We start from the raw sequence: 19,940 nt of genomic DNA, 5'->3' as shown, positions 1-19,940 counted from the left end.
CAGTTTGCTTTCCCATGGCGGGTATATATAAGAATTCCTGCCCCAACACACCCTTGCCTACACTTGAGACTATCAAACTTTTTAAAAATTGTTGCCGGTCTGCCGGATATATAGTAATATTTCATTGTCATTGTTTGCTGTTTTAAGCAAATCGTGGAGAAAGGAGAGGAACTGTAAGCCCTGCGGTTGTGTCAGGGGGCTCAATTGAAGGTTCTCTGCTTTTATGTATGAGTTTTTCCTCTGTTCCCTAGCAATTCTCCAGCTCAGGAGGATGAGAGTGAGGACCTAGGACTCTTTTCTTCCAAGACTTGACTTGTAATGTTGTTTCTCCATCCACCAGCTCCCGATGGGCCCCCCATGGATGTCACCTTGCAGCCAGTAACCTCACAGAGTATCCAAGTGACCTGGAAGGTAAGCGAGAGCAAAAGCATTTCCCTGCTAACTGCCTCCATGCCTCCTCCCTCCTCAACTCAGGAGTGAAGCCCCAGCAAGCTTGCTAGTCTCTAGTCTCTGAGAATTCTCATGCCTGTTTTTTGCTAAACAGATGAGGTCAGAGGAGAGGAAAGACAGGAGGAAGAAGGGTCGGGTCCCCCCACCACTCTCTTTACCTCGGCTCTCAGAACTTGGCAATGCCAAGGAGGAGAAGACGATTTTTCCACCACACTGGCCCCTCTTCCCAACCCCACTGGCCTCTCTTCCCAACCCCACATGTTGTAATAGGTCAGGAGTTGGATTTGATTTTGTACAAAGTTCAAGGGGGCCCTGTGGACAATGGGAGATGACAGGACAGGGTCCCCCCCCTCGTCTTGGCCCTGTGACTGGAGCCAGGAGGTATGGTGATATGACCCTCCATTTTTTCCCAGTGAGGCCGCACACAGGAGTCTTGATGTTTTCAGGCCTCAGTTTCCTCCTCTGTAAAACCAGAGTGAAAATAACTGCCCTCCCTTCCTCTGGGGGTGGATGAACTGCGGAAAAAACAGACCAGTCTGTTCTGCAACCATTTCGAAGGGGTAGAGACCTATGAATTCTACAGGGTATCAGAAGACCCTGTCACTTAAGAAAACCCTTAGAAGAGTTCCCACAGCTGGGCAGAGAAACAGATCAGAATAACGTTGAGCAGGATCAGTAAATCCTGTCCTGGGAAACTCTAGCCTCACTGCCACATCCCCGCCCTGGGCACAGGAGGGCCACCCGTACTGACGGCTGCCTGTTGCACTCAGCTTCCAGGCTTCCAGTATTTTCCTACATTCACTTGTCTGACCCTCTGTTCCTGGACGGGGGCTAGAAGAGGTGTTTGTATCCCCATCTATCAGAGGAGGGCGTGGCAGAGAGATGCAAGGTGACTTGCCCACAGCCATTCAAGTAGTGAGAGAGGCAGAACTTAAATGTATGTGGTCCAGGGGCTCCTGGGTGGCTCAGTCGTTCAGGGTCTGCCTTTGGCTCAGGTCATGATCCCAGGGGCCTGGGATCAAGCCCCGCATGGGGCTCCCTGCTCCGCAGGGAGCCTGCTTCTCCCTCTGCCGGCTCTGCCTGCAGCTTCCCCTGCTACGTGGTCCAGAGCCCCCAGCCCACTGCATGGAGCTCAGGAACAGAGAGCTTTCTTAGGGCCCGTACATGTTCTTCTCGGACCATTCCCATCTCAACAGTGAGGCTTGGGGGGATGCCTCGTCCGCAGCTGGGATCAGACCTCCAAGGTCATTTTCTGGCTCTAACTTCTGATGGGAAAAGCTCAGGCACTTCAGTCCTCCTCTGTGCCTTTCAACAGAAGGGCTTAGTGATATTATCCTTAAGAAGACTACACTCTTGTGTGTGTGTGTGTGTGTGTGCTGTTTTAAGCAAATGTGTTTTAAGCACACACACACACACACACACACAGCAGAGCCTGGTTCCTTCCTTCCCTAGAGAAATGACCAGGATGGAAATGGGGCACAGGCTGGGCCATTGGTCATTCCTGGGAAACAGCCCACCTAGCAGATGCCCAGAGCCATGGTTCTCCTTCAGATTCGGATCTGGGCTCCAGGGCTTCCCTCAGAAACGGGGGGTGAAGCCTAGAGTCTATAATCCCAAGTCTGTCTGCATCTTGGTTCTGGACCCATGTCCTAGGAGTACTCTAGGAAGCCAGGAGGTGGGGGCAGGGAATGAATACATATGTAAAACACTGAGCCATTTGGCTACAAAGCTCAGACCAGGAGGTCGATAAAAATTTAGAATCAGATTTATTTCTCCAAAGTCTCGTAATGAAAAATAAAATTGATTAGAAAGTTAGAACTTCAGAATGAACCAGCCCATCAATAAATTTTGGCCTGACTTCTCAGGGGATTTTTTTTAACACCAAGAAACAGATTAATGAAAAATAAAGATTCACTTGAAAGATAAGTCACTTCATTTTAAGACTCTTTCCGTGAGATGGATCGCCACTGCTTTATGACATAAATTTGCAATCAGCCCTATTGATTTCTTAATGCTTCAGAGAAATATTGTTAAGATTGATTTACATCCTGAGTGTGCCTGTTGGGGTTGAGGGGAGCAGTGGGGGGGAGGAGAGAGAGAGACAGGAAGAAAGAAAGAGAGAAGAGGGAGGGAGGGAAGGAAGATCTGTCAAGATTTGTATTAATATGTGAATATATATATATATATGGATATAGCGGGGTGTGCCTGGATGCCCATCCAAGACCTCTGTCAGTATATGTTGATGTATGTTATGTGGAGCTCTGCACAGGTGTATATCATCATCATGGTATAGATGGCTCTGGTCACATGGACATGTATGTTGTATATATCAGTACATGGCAATATGGATGTGTGTGTGTAACACAAGAGTATCCATCATTGTGAAGACGGGGTATCACTCTTGAAGATATGTTTGTGCCTATAATAGATGTCTGTGTGTGTGTGTGAGTGTGTGTGTGTAGGTATACATGGGCAGATAGGAGAATTCAGGAATTTGCTCACTTACAAACGAGCAAACAGGACTGCCCAAGTGCAGAGAAACATTATACAGGCATTAACAAAAAGTCAAGTCAATTAAATACACACGCACACACACCTATTTAGTGAGTTCAAAACAAGTATGTTAAATTAAAAACTTCATTTTATTGAGTTAACAGTGAGCGTAAATGCAGTTCATTTACAACATTCATTGAATTAAAAAAAAAACAGTGGGGCTGTTTTACTAACTTAATTGTTTTTTATCTCACTATTTTTTAGTATAATAAAAGGTGGGCTTTTCAATTAACTTCATTGTCTTTAAAACCCTGATTCAAGTTGTTTTTATATGCACTGGGGTGGCTGCTCTCTCTCAATTTATAGATGGGCAAGTCTGCTTGCTCAAGGAGTCAGTTTCTATCTGTGAGTCTAAATCGATCTGACTGTACGTAGGTAAGCAGATCAGGATGTTTGCTTTGATGGGTCGTGATTCCGGATGTGAGATGTATCAGGATTGTGGGTGTGGGTGTGGGTGTGTGTGTGTGTGTGTGTGTGTGTGTGTCTGGTTGTATATCAAGGCTGAAGCTTTGGATAAGAGTATGTTTTCTAGCCCCCAGACTCATGCCATTGAGTTCTGGCTGTTCTTCCGGCTGACTAGGGTCAGTCCTTCATTCCCACCAGCCTAGCCAGAGCTCCAAAATGCCCCCTTCTTACCACGTGTCCTGTCCACCTCTGTCCCTCCATCTGGGGGCTGGCTTCAGGCCTCGGCCCCCACACACCCCAGCCCCTAGCCATGATGTCCGGGGCATTCTAGCTACATGCTCCAAAGGGCTGGGCACACACCAAAGTCAAGGACTCTTTTTTTTTTTTAATTGTAGTAAAATGTATGTACCATTTTATTAACATAAAATTTACCGTTTTATCCATGCCTAAGTGCACAGTTCAGTGACATAAAGTACATTCACCGTTAGTTGTACAATCATCACCGCCATCCACCTCCAGAACTTTCTCAGGATCCCAAAGAGAAATTCTGTGCCCTGATAAGCACCCCCCTCCCTGCCCCAGCCCCTGGAAACTTCTAGTCTCCTTTCTGACTCTGTGAATGTGACTGTTCTAGGGACCCCATAGAAACTGGACAATACATCATTTGTCCTTTTGTGTCTGGCTTATTTCACTTAGCATGATGTTTTCAAGGGTCAGCCACGTGGTATCCTGTGTCAGAATTCCATTCTGGCTGAATAATAGGCTAAGTGTCAGGCTAAATAATATTCCATTGCATTTATAGACCACATTTTTTTTATCCATTCATTCATCAGTGGACACTTGGGTTGCTTCCACCTTTTGGCTCTTATGAATAATAACGCTGCCGTGAACTTGGGTGTGCAAGTCCCTGTCTGAGTCTCTACTTTCACTTCTTTGGGGTATGTACCAAGGAGTGGAACTGCTGGATCATATGGTAATTCTGTGTTTAACTTTGTTGTCCATGGCAGCTGCACCAGTTTGCATTCCCACCAGCAGTGCGAGAGTCCAGTTTGCCCACATGGTCGCCAACACTTGTCGTTTTCCATTTTTTGACAGTAGCTGTCCTAGAGGGTATGATGTGCTATCGTGGGTCTCTCTTTTTTTTCAAGCTGATTGCTCATCTCCCTCTCCAGCTGGTTACTTTTTGTCTACTGTTCCATTTCTCCCAGGCTCCTGAGCCCATGTCAAATGATACCCCTAGTCATTCATTCATTCATTCATTCATTCATTCATTCAGTAACTGTGGATTGAAGGCTTGCTACATATCAGCCATCATTCTAGACAGTGAGAGTACAGCAAAGAGCGAACAAAACAGACAACACTTTTCATCCTCATGGTGTTTACATTCTAATGGGAACAGATGGACACGTAAGTAAAATAAATAGTGTCCTGTGGTGCTAAGCACAATGGCGAAAAAGAAAGCATGGGGAAGAAAAGGTGGGTCCCAGGGGTGATGGGGACCAGGAAGAAATGTAAGGAATATGGAACAGAGGGCAGGGAGCAATCTTACATAAAGAGCGTGAGGAAGGCCTCATTAAGACAGGGGCGTTTGGGGCGCCTGGGTGGCTCAGTCGTTAAGCGTCTGCCTTCGGCTCAGGTCGTGATCCCGGGGTCCTGGGATCGAGCCCCACATCGGGCTCCCTGCTCCACGCGAAGCCTGCTTCTCCCTCTCCCACTCCCCCTGCTTGTGTTCCTGCTCTCGCTGTCTCTCTCTGTCAAATAAATAAAATCTTTAAAAAAAAAAAAAAAAGACAGGGGCGTTTCAGCAAGGACACCACAGAGGTGAAGAGGGAAGCTGTGTGGCTACCCAAGGAAAGAGCGTTCCCCCTGAAATGGAGATGGGCCCAGTGTGAACCACGAGAGGCCAGTATGCTGGAGCAGGGGAAGCATGGGGAAGAGGAGATGGACCCAAGAGCTAACAGGGGTCAGATCGTATAGGGTTATGTTGTGTTTGTAAGAGCTTTGGTTTTCATCCCAAGAGAGATGGGAGCCTTTGGAGTGTTGGGAACAGAAGAGGGACATGATCTGACTTTGGCTTTCAGAGCATCATCTCAGAGCCCCACTGTGTCTTTGTCTCCCCTCCCCCACCCCACTCGCAGGCGCCCAAGAAGGAGCTGCAGAATGGCGTCATACGGGGCTACCAGATTGGCTACAGGGAGAACAGCCCTGGCAGCAACGGACAGTATAGCATCGTGGAGATGAAAGCCACCGGGGACAGTGAGGTCTACACCCTGGACAACCTCAAGAAGTTCGCCCAATATGGGGTGGTGGTCCAGGCCTTCAATCGGGCTGGCACAGGGCCCTCATCCAGCGAGATCAATGCCACCACCCTGGAGGACGGTGAGGGCACGAGCATGGGGTGGGGGGTGCGAGCCAGGGCTGCCAGCGAGGACTCGGGGCCCTCCACTGCTCCTGGGCCCCGTCACAGTCCGGGGAGGCACACAGGCTCCCTGGATCACTCCATCTCCTCTTGCCCACTGGCTCCTCAAGAGATGCTGGTCCCTCGAGCACCCCCAGGCCTCTCAATCCACTGGCCAACACTCTATCCATTGCTGGCTGATGCTCTGCCCATCTGAGCCCCGCCTGTCACCCACCTGACTCTCCAGCCGTGTTGCTCCCTCATTCTGGCCCTCACTCCTCTCTCTCCCCAGGCCCTTTTCCTCTACACCCTGGTCCTGTTTCTCCTCCCTCACAACCTGCAGGTTGGAAAAGGGGCAGAACCCAAGTTACCTTTGTACTTCTGGGCTGGAACCTGTCCACTACCTATTTGAGGGCCGGAGATGAAACAGGGGCTAAGAAATTCCAAGATCCATGTGGCAGATGCTTTAGAGCCCACTGCTTAAAACGTGATTCTTTGAGGACTAGAGAGGACTCCACACTCTGATGAGTAAATGACAGGGCCCAGTTTTCAGGAGGACAGGGTTAGGAGGAAGCAGGGGTGTGCCTGCTCTCCAAGCACAGAGAAGGGCCAGCTGTACCTGAGCCTGTGCTGGGTTGAAAGAGGAGATGTGGCCCTTGAGGCCTGCAGCCCCCAAAGAGCAGACAAAAGAAGCAGAGCGTTCTCCTAAGCTTCTTTCCTGATGCCCTAACCCAAAACCAGAGTCTGAGATGAAAACCGTTGCTGGGTCTGACCCTGCCCCAGCAGAGGGAGGGGACTCACCATCCCAAGGGCATAATGCCAACAGAATACCCAGCATTCCACCATTAGAAAGTCATTCCTTGGGGCGCCTGGGTGGCTCAGTAGGTTAAGTGTCCAACTTTTTTTTTTTTTTTTTAAGATTTTACTTATTTATTTGTCAGGGAGAGAGAGAGCGAGCGAGCACGAGCAGGGGGAGCGGCAGGCAGAGGGAGAAGCAGGCTCCCCGCTGAGCAAGGAGCCTGATGCGGGACTTGATCCCTGGTCCCCGGGATCATGAGCTGAGCCAAAGGCAGATGCTTAACTGACTGAGCCACCCAGGTGTAAGCAACCAACTCTTGATCTCAGCTCAGGTCTTGATCTCAGGGTTGTGAGTTAAAGTCCTGAGTTGGGGGAGGTGGGGGGTGGGGGGAGTCATTCTGGAATTTAGGTTAAGCAATGCCTTCTCCGTAGGTCATCTTCTCTGAAAACGTAGACACCCTTGGGAGGAAGGATACATCAGATCAGAAACACCTGGAAGTAGATTAGCTCATACCAGTGGTCCTTAACTTTGGCTGCAAATTGGAATTATCTGGGGCGCTTTAAAAAAATACCGATGCCCCGGCTTCATCTCCCAAGATTCTCATTCAGTGGCTCCAGGGCCCAAGCTGGGCTTTGGGATGAAGCACTGAGTCCCTGGGGAATGGGAGAACACAGAAAGAGGGAAAGGCACATAGCAAGCAGAGGGGCACAGAGAACCCCCGGGGGAGGGATGTGAGGGACCAGAAGACAACCAGTGCCCCTCCCCCTCCGTCATTCCACACCGACTCCAGCCCTCCGCGATGCTGGCCACAGGCCTGGCTGGGGGAGGGGATCCACCTGTTACCTCTTCACACCAGTAGTACTCATCCCAAGTGGTGCTCTAAGCCAGTGGTTCTCAAACCTGAGTGTGTATCAGAACCTTCTGGAGGGCTGTAAACAGATTGCTGGGCCCTCCCCCCACCTCCCCTCAGCTCCTGCTTTAGCCCGTTGAACTAATTTTACATTTCAGAGAAATTCCCGGGTGCTGCTGGTGCTCCTGGCACAGGGGGCACCTGCCTGTGAGATCCACAGCGCCAACAGCTAGGGCACCAACCCATAAAAGAAGCCCAGTTTCGAGGAAGCTAAGTAGCCTGTCCAGGATCACCTGTCACCTAAAGAACAGAGCCTGGGCTCAAAATCCAGGTCAGACCCTGAATCCCATACTCTTTCTCCTTCGCCCCATCGTCTCTCGCTTGGGAGCAAGGCTGGATGTAGGACCAAGTGACGCGGACCCAGGATGCCCGGGGAAGGCGTGTCCAGGGGGACAGCTGCCCCGGGCCCACACCGCCATGGCTGGCCACATACTCTCTGCCGTCCACCAGGGCCGGCCCAGGAAACAGCCAGGCCAGGCGTCCAGCAGTGCACCACCTCCCCGGCTTCGGGGGTGGGGGACCTAGAATTTCCAACAGGGAGAGATCAGCACGGGCTGTAGAGTCATTTTCAAAACAAAAGAGGAGAGAGGGAAGAAGTTTCCAGCAGCATTTGCTCAGCAGTTTTTCATACTTAATTAAGGCCCTCGTTAGCCTGTCAGATCCTGATCGTTTCCTGGCAATATTAGCACTCCTCCTGGGGTATTCAAGGGCCCCTGCTTTAGCAATAGTGTCTTTTCCATAATTATATTACCTTCATTTTGTTCGAACGGGCGATCTGTATTAGTTTATTACACTGGGTCCCTAATTACATGGTACTTATATTTTTACACCTAAGTAATATGAAACAATAATCATTCTCAAAGAGGATTGTTAGGATGATGTATTATCGTTTAAATGCTCATAAAAATTAGAGTTGCCTCTTGTGGGGCAATGGGATCTAATTACCTTCCATCCAGCCTGTGCCTCCTTTCTCCCTCTCAGAGCAAAGCAGACATGGCCTTTCCCTTTGGCCCCAGCTCCTAGGAAGCCAGCAGGAAGTGCCACCAAAGCTCTCCCCAACCAAGGTGGCTCCTGGAGCCTGGCAGCCCTGCCGGCTGCCATCTCAGAAAGAGTGACCTGCCGCAGGGCCAACCCTGGGGTGTAGGACTTAGGTTAGTTCCATGGTAGCTCTCCAGTGGGGAGGGTTGGAGGCAGGATGGGCCATCTAAGTTGGTCTCAGAAGTGTTTTCTCATCCTCTGAGGCATTTTGATGTGTTCATGCGCAGGGACAAAGGTGTAATGGTCCCAGAAACCCTAAAGGTGTATATGAAACCCCTTCTCCCCTTTACCCAGGTGAAGGGACCACTTCCTTCTTTTCCTTCCCTTCAGCTTGGCATAAGGACACAAGGGGCCCGAGAGCCAGGCTGGGCTCAGACCACCTGGTCGGATGCCACATAGGGGCCAGCAGCCATCAGATAAGACCCAGGGCTGGCCTGGAGACCTTCCAGGCTCTGTAACCTTCAGCGTAGGTGGACTCCCTGGGCTGTGGTGCCCACTGGTGGATCCCCATGGGGTCATGCCTGGAGTTCATCACCTTGTGCCCTCAGCATCCACAGATGTCGGCCTGTACCCCCTGACCGGGCCCTTCCCTTCTCGTCCCGCCCCCTGCAGTGCCCAGCCAGCCCCCCGAGAATGTCCGGGCCCTGTCCATCACCTCCGATGTGGCTGTCATCTCCTGGTCGGAGCCCCCACGCAGCACGCTCAATGGAGTCCTCAAAGGCTATCGGGTCATCTTCTGGTCACTCTATGTGGATGGGGGTGAGTCTGCCAGGAGTGACGGCCTAGTCTCGGGGGGAGAGGCGCAGGCTACATGGGGGTCTGTGTCCACGCTGAGCTGAGCATCTTCCCCTGGGATGTCAAGTGGAGGTCCAACCCCCTCTTCTGCACATGCTATCCCAGCCAGAGCCGGGGCCAGTGTGGGTGGCAGAATACATGGTCACCTCTGTGCTGGGGGAGGGACACCAGCTGCTCCTAGACGGCAGTGTGTTTGGGAATGACTGGAGGTGTGATGGGGTGGCTGTGCTTTTCTGATGTAATGTGTGGATCTTAGGCAGGGTCCCAGCAGGGACCAGTTGGCACACTCAGATGGGCCGATTGAAGAGTTTCACGAAGGCACTTCTTTCAGAGGGGTCTGGGGCGAGCGTGGGGCACCTGGGACTAGTCATCATCACCGAGGCCAGAAGGGGCAAAAGGAGGAAGCAGGGTTACCAGAAGCTGGGGGGGAGGGGGGTGCAGCGCCCCTTGGCCAGGCAGCGAGACAAGTAGTCTGTGCAGATGAGCTGCCGAGGACCCGGAGAAGAGCAGGAAGTGGAACTGGGGTAGGAATGGCAGAGGGACAAAACCCAAGACAGTGGTCCAGCCCCAGGGGTACCTTCCTTGCCCTGGGATGCACTGGTCCAAACCGCCGTGTGCAGCCCCACAAACACACCAAGCCCCTGCCTGCTGGGGCACACGGGAGCCTTGCGGTGACCGGGGAAGTCTGCGCTTGTACAAGCCAGAGGCCCAGCATCCCAAAGCATGGAGATATCCTACTGGGGGGCCACAACAGGCCACATTGAGCTTAGCTCCCGGGATCCTGAGCTTTCTGCCACCAGCCCCCTCGCCCTCCCTTCTCCCCTGGAGGATCCGGAGCTCCAGCTCATGGTCATTTCTGCAAGACAGTTGCCCTCCCCTTCCCCCCCCCCACATTGTGCTGTGCCCAGGTGCACTGCCAACAGGACGTGCCTTTCCCTGCCACCACCGCCACTGTCTCCTCCAAAAGCACGGTGGCCTGGGGCTCAGGGCTGGGATCCCGGGAGGTGTCCCCAGTTCATATGCTGTGAGATAGCATCACCTATTTGTGCTGCGTCAGATAAGGGGTGGTCCCTCGTTTTCCAGAACTTGCTTCCTCTTTTCTAAGCCCGCAGTGTTCCTAGCTCAGCCCCTTCAGGTAAGGAAGGTATTGGCCTCTCTCATCTCCAAAGGCACCTGGCCTGTTGGCCATACTGACCTGCTTTTGGGTCTTTCTCTGGCTCCAGTCCTGGACAAGACTACCTGGTGTCTGATTTCCTAAAAAAGCAGGTCCCGCTGCTCAGGTTTCTGAGGCTTCCCTGTACTGACCTGGGGTTGCCTCTGGCTGGGCATGGTGTTCTCACTCCCTGACCCCAGCATACCGCTGCCCTCCCGTGGCCGGGCCCTCTGCCCACAGCAGGGCCCCAGGGAGGTGCTGGGATGGGTCTGTAGGCTTCCACAAAGCCTGTCCTCAGCCAGTGTCCAGGCCTGTCTTTCTGAAAGCCCAGTGGTCCCACTGGACGGCTGTCAGCTCAGGATCCTGTCTCTTTTCCTCCTTCTAAGACCCTGGCCTTCCCGGGGGACCCCCTCCCTAAGCTCTTTTTCAGCCTACAGTAAGTCCCTTGGTGGAGCCAGATGACGGGTCCTCACTGAGCCGGAGGAAGGCCTGGCCCTTTCTGGCGGAGGCTGTCCCCTCTACCAGCATGTCCCAGATTCTCTGCATGGGTTCTTCCTGGGGAGGGTGTCCTCAGTGGTGGGGAGAAGGGAAGGAGACTTAGCCCCTTACAGTACTGAGAGTAAGGCACGCTTGGGGTCCCTCGCATGGAGAGGGGGTTCGGTGGAGGAGGGGAAATGTGCTCGGAGAGATGGAAGTATTCCAATGAGAGGGTATTAAGTTGAATTTGGTGCAAGGTCACTGGGGCCAAGGCTGGGCATAGGCCGCTTACCCTGGTTGGGCCACATGGGGGGAGATGTGGCCCGGGAGCAGGGCCCCAGATCTGCCCCCATGAACCCGGAGGTCAGGCCCCCCTAGTCGCCACTACCACAGAGTGGAGGTTTGAGCCCAGTGGCGCCCAGGCTGGCAGAGGGGACAGCGGCAGGGGGACCGGGCACAGCCCACCTGGTGACACTCAGAGGCTGCTTGTCTCTGGCAGAGTGGGGCGAGATGCAGAACATCACCACCACACGGGAGCGGGTGGAGCTGCGAGGTATGGAGAAGTTCACCAACTACAGCGTGCAGGTGCTGGCCTACACCCAAGCCGGGGACGGCGTGCGCAGCAGCGTGCTCTACATCCAGACCAAGGAGGATGGTGAGTCCTCTCTGCCACGCGCAGCCCGGCCTCGGCACCCCTGCCAGGCTCCCCCAGGGCCTGTTGCTGACATTGCCCAAGGAGAAGGGTGACAGCAGTGCACCGTCCTGTCTCCTGTCCCTTTGAGTCATTGTAGGGCGGTTTGGGGCGCTCTGGTACCCCGCATGGGGAGACCACAGCTGACCATAGGCAGGGGCGAGATGCTCTGGGACTCCTGCATAAACATATAAGCATACGGAGCCCACTCCCTCGGCTCCCCCTGCGGCACTAGGTCAGAGGCCAGATAAAGCCTCCCTTCCCACCTCCACCCCAAGAGCATCCTTTCTGTGGCATCCATTCCCCTGCAAGTTTCTGCCTGGTTTCCTCTGGATACAGATGGTTGGGATTGGCAGGGACGGGGCGAGGAGCATCACGCCTCACAGCTCGGGTTAGGGACTTGGCAGCCATCCTGCAGAGGCCCCAGAATGGGCCAGGCCCTGGACTCCTGGGGAGGCTCTCGGGGAGAGAATGGGCTGTGCCTCCATTCGGAGCTCTGATCTTAAAGCCCTTCCCCCTGGGGCAGAACTGGAGGAAAAGCAGAGATAAGGAGCCAAACCTCCAGGGTGGGGTGACAGAGGAAGGAGGTGGGGGAGGTTGGGAGCTGAGTCAACCCAGCAGAGAAGAGGTTGGGAGATGCAGCGCTGCACACCGCCAGGGGGCCTCGTTCATATGAAGCACCCCCTGCGTCCAGGAGGTGGTGTGTGTGACCATGCGCAGTTCTGGGCTCCTGCTTCCAGCCTCCACTTTCTTCCTCACCCCATCACAACACCATCACTTAGCTGATGCTTACACCTTCTGAGGCAGGTGCTCTATTTTTAAGAGTCGGTTCATGTGAAGAAGAGTGGCTGGCAGCCTGGGCACCAAAACAGCAGCTAACATCATGCCTTCCTCTCCTCGCTGCCTCGGTTTTCTCCAAGTTCCCAGGGTCTGGGTCCCTCCTGTGCGACTGGGCAGAAGCTGCTGGAGGGTTAGAGTTGCTGAGAGGAGGGTCTCAGGCTGGGAGTTTCCCAGAGCAACCCAGTGCCCAGGGAACAGACCGGTTTAATCCAGCTCCCCACTCTCCCTAAGCCCTGCCCTTCCACTGATCGGCCCCCTTCCCCGCCTTAAGCTCCGAGCAATTAAATATTTACCAACCTGCCTGCCCTACTTTTCCTGCCATTAATCCCCCCCATCAAGGTTTCCTAGGACAGCTCCGGGCAGAGCCACCTGCTCATGCGTGTGCAGACCAAGCCGCGACCATGCTCAGAGCCTGGCCCCTTCCAGAGCTTCCAAACCACACACAAGGCACCTCCCCAGCCTCTAGATGGGAACCACTGCTCCCCCACCCTGCCCCGACGCCTAGCATCCTGTGCTGATGCAGGATCTGAGCGATAAGCTCCCCGACGTGTTTGACAAAGGTGGGGCCCCACGAGGGAATCCGAGAGAATCCGAAGGTCCAAGAGCATCATCCCTCCCCGCAAGGTGCTTTCCACCTCTCACTTTAGAGATGCCTCCAGAGCTACGCACAGGGATGCGCGCGGCCAGGGAATGGGGCCCCACAGGTGGCTCTGCGGAGCGAAGGGGTGCTGGTAGGCACAGCAGAAGAGCGTGGCCCAGCCCTGCCCGTTATTGGCCAGTCGCTTAACCTTCCTGAGCCTGTTTCCTCGTGATAAAATGGGCACAGAGTGGCTCATCAAGTTGTTGTAAGAAGCAAGTTAATTGTAAAATCCTTCCTAAAATGTGCAGTGCTAGCAAATGGCAGGGTCCTACTAGCTACCAAGGTGCTGGCCATGAAATGACCACTTTGCGTGGACCCAGGCACCCCTGAGGGACTCAGTGCCCCCCAAAAGGGAGGCCCAGGCCAGAAGGAAGCCACTGTCAGACGAGGTCACTTCCAGAACTGCAGCCACACTAGACATAGTATGTGTAGTCATAAGCATGACCGAGCCTTTCCAAGAGCCCAGTGAGGTACCTATCATGTCCATTTTAGAGGTGAGAAAAGTGAGGCCTAGTGAGCTAAAGCAACTTGCTAAAGGTCATGCAGCTCATTGTAGGAGGCGAATCAAGGCCTTCTTGCCTCCAAATCTTCTCTACTTTCCATTGCATCCCTATAGCAGACAGGAAGCTTCTGGTTGTGAGTAATACAACTAAAAAAAGATTTAACTAGTAAGTGTGTTTATTATCACACATACCAAGGAGTCTTGAGGAGGGCAGCTCCAAGGTTGCTTAACCCAGTGGGCCCCATCCTTCTGCTCTGCCCTCCTCAGCGTGTCAGGTGTCCCTCCCGTGATCTCCAAATGACCGCAGCTTTAGACATCACACCAGACAAGACAGAGTTCAGAGTGAGAGAAGGGCTCTCTTCCTGTGGGCACGCCTCTCTTGGGAGTGGAAAACATCTTTCCCAGAAGCCCTTCAACAGATTTACCCTCATTTCCCATTGGCCACCCTGGGGCAACGTGCCTTTTGCTAAGCCAGTCACTGAAAGGGGAATGGGATGATCGCGGCTGACTTCCCTGAGGGGTGGTAAACACCCTGGTTGTCAGTGATGGGGACAGCTTTCTCTGAGGGACAGAGGGGCATGGGTCCCTGAGCAAGAGGGAGGCTCGGTTTGCAAGGAACAGGAAAGAACAGAGGCAAATGGGCAGACAGACAAGCAGATGCCACGCCAGCATTGGCCCTACCTCCACCAGGTTCTCCCATTACCATTCTTTCTCAGCTCGCTCGGGAAGCAGACAGGTCCACACTGCAAGCCCAGCTTGGCTGTGGGAGCTTGGAACGAAGAGCTGAAGACACTGTGACTCCCTACCCGCCCCCTCACCCCCTGCCCCAGCTCAGGATTTTGCATTCTTCCAAAGGAAAAAAAAAAGATCAGGAAATGTAGAGAAAACCAAAATAGATTAAAAGATAAAATGAAAACAAACTCAATAAATTCAAGCTCATTTCTGAAGTCCAAATCCCCCAGTCTTAACTTGGTCTCAGGCTGGCTTGGCTGGACTTGGTTCCTGAGTAACAAAGCCTCTTGCTGACGTCTCACCTCCCCAGGGAAAGTTGAGTTGGATTTTAAGCCATCTTAAAGATATTTAACTGAGGGGCGAGGCTGGACTGGACCTGGGTTTTAGGAAGGCAACCCTCACAGAAGCGAGGGGACAGATGGCAGGAAGGGGCTGTGGGGGGTTAAGGACCAGTGTCAGAGAGGCCCCTTAGAACCTGTGGGGCATCCAGGCAGAGAAGTGGAAGGTATGTGCTAGGGTGGCAGCTGTGAGGATGAAGGGAGGAGTGGGCACAAACTTAGAGAAACATATCAGAAGACTTGCCCTTCCAGTAATGGACTACATAATTCAAGCCCACTCTCCTTCTTGCTGAGGACACTAGGAAATCTGGATAAAATATTTAAAACACTTGCTTGAAGGCATTGGTGAGCTGGCAGGAGAGTGCAGAATTACTGGGCCAGGATCCAGGAGAGAGTGGAGGCCCAGGAGGTGAGCCTGGCACTTGGAACAGCTCTCCCCATGGCAGGGGGACATTTGCCGAATCTGGAGGCAGTGGCTGAGAATCTGAAAAGCACTAGAAAGACGTGAATTGGAGTCCAGGGCCTGCTGGGGTGGGCGGGTCTATCTGGTGAATCCCCCTCACTTTGAGTTGAGACCATGAGGGCAGCATGTTGGATTAAAAGTGCACCCAAAGTAGACATCTCAGCTTCAAATCATCTCAGTCCTAGAAGTTAGATTGAGGTAGTCCCGGATTGCTAGCACCCCAGATTGCAGATACCTGCCAGAAGCAAACATGAATTCTCCATTTAGGAAGATTACATCATCTGAGGCCTCAAATTATTTCTACAAACAAGTTTGCAAATGATGTGTCTGGCATACAATAAAAAATAATGAGGAACACCGTGAACAAAAGCCAATAGGGAAAAAAAAAAAGAGAGAAAGAAACAGAAACAGACCCACAAGAATTCCAAACACAGGTTTTATCAAATATGAACATTCAAATAGTTATTCTGAAAAAGATTGAAATTTTAAGAGAATTGGAGACTATCAAATGGAAAATCTAGAAACAAAAACTATTACTACCTGAAGTTAAGAACTCAAGAGATAGATTTAATAACCAATTAGATACAGCTGAAGAGATAACTAGTGAACTGGAAGTTAGGTGAGAAGACCCAAAAGAAGCTCAGAAAGAAAAATGAATGGAAAATGAAAGAGCAAGTAGCAGATATAGAACAGTGATTTTCAAACTTGACTGTGCATACAAATCACTTGGGGGTCATGTTAAAATTCAGATTCTGATTTGGTAGGTCTAGGGTGGAACCTGAGATTTTGCATTTCTAACATGCTCCCAGGTGACGCTGCTGCCGACCAATGGACCACATTCTGAATATCAAGGACATAGAGGATGTGAGAAGAAGTCTCAAAGAAGAGGAGAAAGAGAATGGGGCAGAAGATAAAATGCCTGAAAACTTTTCAAAACTGAGGAAAGACCTCAAACCCCAAAGCAAGAAGCTCTACGAACTCCGCAGGTGATGACTTAAGGAAGTCCACACCTAGGCTCATCCAAATAAAGCCACTAAACAGGAAACACAGAAGAAAATTCTTAAAAGCAACCAGAAGGAAAAAGACCAGTTACTTTCATGGGACCAACAATTAGATCAGTGGCTAATTTGTCAGAAACAATGAAAACAAACAAACAATGGAAGCCAGAAAACAATGCAGTGGTATAAAGTATGTAAGAGAAATAGTTATCAACCTATGATTTTATACCAAGCCAAAATATTCTCCAAGATTAAAATGAAATAAAGATATTTTCAGACAAACAAGAACTGAGAGACTTTACCACCAATGTGCCTGCTTTAGAGAAATATTAAAGGGTATTCTTTAGCTAGAAGGAAAATGATCCCAGGTAGGAGCTCAGTGATGCAAGGAGGAAAGAGCAATTAAATGGGGAATATATGGGTAAATCTCCATTAATATTGACTGCATAAAATGATGTGATATTATAGTGATATTATCTCAGGGAGAGCCTAAAATACATACATAATTAAAATATACAACAATGGCATATAAATTGGGAGAGGGTAAATGGAAGTTCTAAGTCCCTTGCATTGTCAGAGAAAAAAAAAGTACCAATTAATGATGTTAGACTTTGGTAAGTTAAAGATTCACATTGAATAACCCCCAAAAGTGGTGAAAGGCTGTCTAATAACCAGCTAATAGAGAGGGGAAATAAAGTTTTTTTTTTTAAATACTCAATCCAAAAAAAGGCACAAAAGGAAATAAAAAGAAAAACAGGATAGGTGGGACAAAAAAAGTATTTAGTAAGGTGAGGTATTTAAGCTCAAATACATAAGTAATTGCATTAAGGATAAATTGACTAAATTATTCAATGAAAAGACAAAGACTGTCAGACTAGCTAGCAGTGAAACAAAACCCAAATATGTGCTGTTTATACTAAACACCTAAAACATAAAGGTATGGAAAGGTGCAATGTGAAAGGAATACATAAAAGACATACCACGCAAAACCGAGAGAAAACTGGAATATCAGCATCAGATGCAGTATGCTCTAAGGCAGAAAGCATCATTAGACATACAGAAGGACACTGTTATGATAGAAGACCCAATTTACTAGCCAAATAAAACAGTTCCGAATTTGTTGAACCTAATAACATCACCTCAAGACTGCAAAAATAGACAAACCCACAATCCTGGGAGAGATTTCAACATACCCCTCTCAGCTGCAACTGAGAAAAAAAAGTATGCAAGGACAGAAAAAATCTGAACACCACAGTTAGCACACCTGCCCCAGTGGTCCCCCCATGGTCCCCTGCACTCCACAGCTGCAGAGTACTAGCAGGGGTGGGATGGCGGGGTTGTATCCATGAGGGAGGGCTCGGGCCCCTGGATGGATGGTGATGATGGATCCTTATTTTATGTAGCCTAGAATTGTTGACCACTTACTAGATTTTTTTTAAAAAATTGTGATAGGTAGAAGCTAAGAGTTGAGAGAGGGAATGCAAAAAAATGATCATCGTCCCCATTTATTGAGTGTCTTCTATAGGTCAGGAGGTGCCAGGTGCTTTTATGTTAATTAGTGCTAACCGTCACTACAAACCATTAATGTGGTTGTGATTACGTCCATCATATAGATGTGGAAACGGAGGCTCGGGAGGCAAAGTAAGTTGAGCAGGATGCCATGACTGTCCTCAAAGGAACATAAAGCTCCCAGGAGGGAAGCCAAGTACACGACAATACAAGGGAGAGATGAGGGGACCTGAAAACAGGAAGCTTCCAGTCTCCCAAGCAGAGCCCCGGCGTCCCAGCTGGGCCAGGCAGGCCGAGAGAGATGGGGGCAGTGGGAGAGCAGAATCCATATGAATTGGGATCCCCTTAGGATGAATTTCCCAGCCAATTCTCAGATAGACTTTCCCTCCTGCAAACCGAAAGGACCTAGCCAGCAGGCCGTTGGCTGACCACCAGCTCCTGACCCTTAGGAGGAGGCCCGCTCTGTGAGTCTCTGGAGCCCCCCGCCTCAAAGAGCTCACAGGCCAAAGAGCAAAGTGACCAGTATATTTGCCTGGCCCATATACAAGCAACCAGTCGAGCATTGAGGCAGGAAGCACATTAAGGTTGTAGAAATCAAGGTGAATTCCACATGGGTTCTGTTTCTCTCTGGAGTATCCTAAGTCCTTGGTTCTGACCAAACAGTTCTGAAGCTGACCATTCCCAATGCTTCCATCTCAGAGATTTTGTTACAAGCCCCAAATGATCACCTTTCTCCTCACCTGCTGGAACCTCCCCCTTTAAGCCATAGCTCAAGGATACCTCCTCCAGGAAGCTCTCCAAGATTGATCCGCCTCTCTTCCCCCCCTCCCCCCCTGCATTCTTTCCCAAAGGTGGAGCTCCTTTCTCTAAACTGACCTGGCCTTCTCCCTATTCAGTTCCAGGTCCCCCTGCTGGCATCAAAGCTGTCCCTTCCTCCGCCAGCAGTGTGGTCGTGTCTTGGCTCCCCCCAGCCAAGCCCAATGGGGTGATCCGCAAGTACACCATCTTCTGCTCCAGCCCTGGGTCTGGCCAGCCGGTAAGTAGGCCCAGGGTTGAATGAGGAGGGGGACAGGAGAAAGGGAAAAGTTCTCTGAAGATCAGTGGGCATCCAGGCCAAACCCGCGGGCTACTTACATCTGTGTTTCTACCTGAATTGATGGATCAAAATGGACACTGGTCACCCAAGAGTAGCTGAAGCCTTACCCAGTGTCCATCTCGGGTCAGTCCTCTGTTCCAGGGGCTGCAAGGTTGTTACAAGCCCTGGAGGCTTCTTTGAGTCAGAGGTCACAACTAAACAGATGTGAAAGGGAGACCAAGGCCTCGACTCTTCTGGTCTGGCTGACCAAGGAAGCTCCTAGCGGGCCCCAGAGCTGTTGACTGGGGCCTGCCTGGTCCATGGCCTCTGGACATGAACCACTCTCCAGCATGAATGGTCTGGGCTTGGACGGCTGCTGGAGCTCTGCCCTGAGTGGCCTCCTCAGCATGGAGCCTGCTAAAGGGAGGAGAAAAGATGGCAGACAGCTGAGGGGAGGCAAGAGCATCTCTCTCTCTGGGCCAGAGCTGGGCCTCACTGTTGGGGAGAAGACTCAGACTGCAATATCTGCCCAAACCTGGGAGTTCAGTGCAGGCAGCTGGCCCCTGCCCCTCCACTGGGTGCTCAGAGGGGCCCCACGGAGAGGGAAGGGAGGATGAGGGTGGGTGCAGTCTATGCACCCATGTCCCACAGTCTGCATCCTTCCCTCTGCCTTTCCTGATCTCCAGCCACTCAACCACCGAGTTCTGCTGGGTGACTACCCTGGAGCACGTCTGTGCTAGCTACGCGAGCAGGTGCACCTGTCCTCAGGGGGGTGTCCAGTCCAGTGGGGAGGTGGAAGGGCACACCCGGCGGGGGGCCTGGGAGTACTATCCCAGAGATGTGCTCAGGACATCTCAGGCGGGGAGCAAGGAGCAGGAGGAGGCCAGCTTCCCCCTCCACAAGTAGCTCGTGATGGGCGGCAGCCCGAGCATCCGCAGATGAGCTCCTGGCGGCCAGGAACGCTGCCCTGAAATTGCTCGGTAACTGTGCCATGTCCTCCTCCACTCGGCTTTCCTGTGGTCTTTCTGAATTACCCTCTGAGCCGTAGGTGGCCCAGCACCGCGCCAGGGAGGCCAGAGTTCTATCACCAGAGGGAAAGCCCAGAAATATCTTTTCAGGGACTCTGTGTCCTCCCCTCCATCCTCACAGACACTATGCAGAGAAGTGAGCATAC

General features: G+C 51.5%; 1 protein-coding gene across 1 annotated transcript in view; it reads left to right on the top strand.

Moving 5' to 3' along the window:
• Positions 1-19,940, top strand: part of DSCAML1 (DS cell adhesion molecule like 1) — a 321,326-nt gene that overhangs the window by 282,261 nt on the left and 19,125 nt on the right. The window contains exons 14-18 of the mRNA XM_035008726.1: positions 341-411; positions 5,547-5,787; positions 9,166-9,312; positions 11,478-11,633; positions 18,588-18,727. Of these exons, the coding sequence (XP_034864617.1) occupies positions 341-411; positions 5,547-5,787; positions 9,166-9,312; positions 11,478-11,633; positions 18,588-18,727 (755 nt within the window). The remainder of the gene's footprint in view (positions 1-340; positions 412-5,546; positions 5,788-9,165; positions 9,313-11,477; positions 11,634-18,587; positions 18,728-19,940) is intronic.

The sequence above is a fragment of the Mirounga leonina genome, unplaced genomic scaffold (assembly GCF_011800145.1).
Source record: "Mirounga leonina isolate KUSES-001 unplaced genomic scaffold, KU_Mleo_1.0 Mir_153, whole genome shotgun sequence".
In the NCBI taxonomy this organism is placed as follows: domain Eukaryota; kingdom Metazoa; phylum Chordata; class Mammalia; order Carnivora; family Phocidae; genus Mirounga; species Mirounga leonina.
This window is presented reverse-complemented; position numbering and strand designations above follow the sequence as displayed.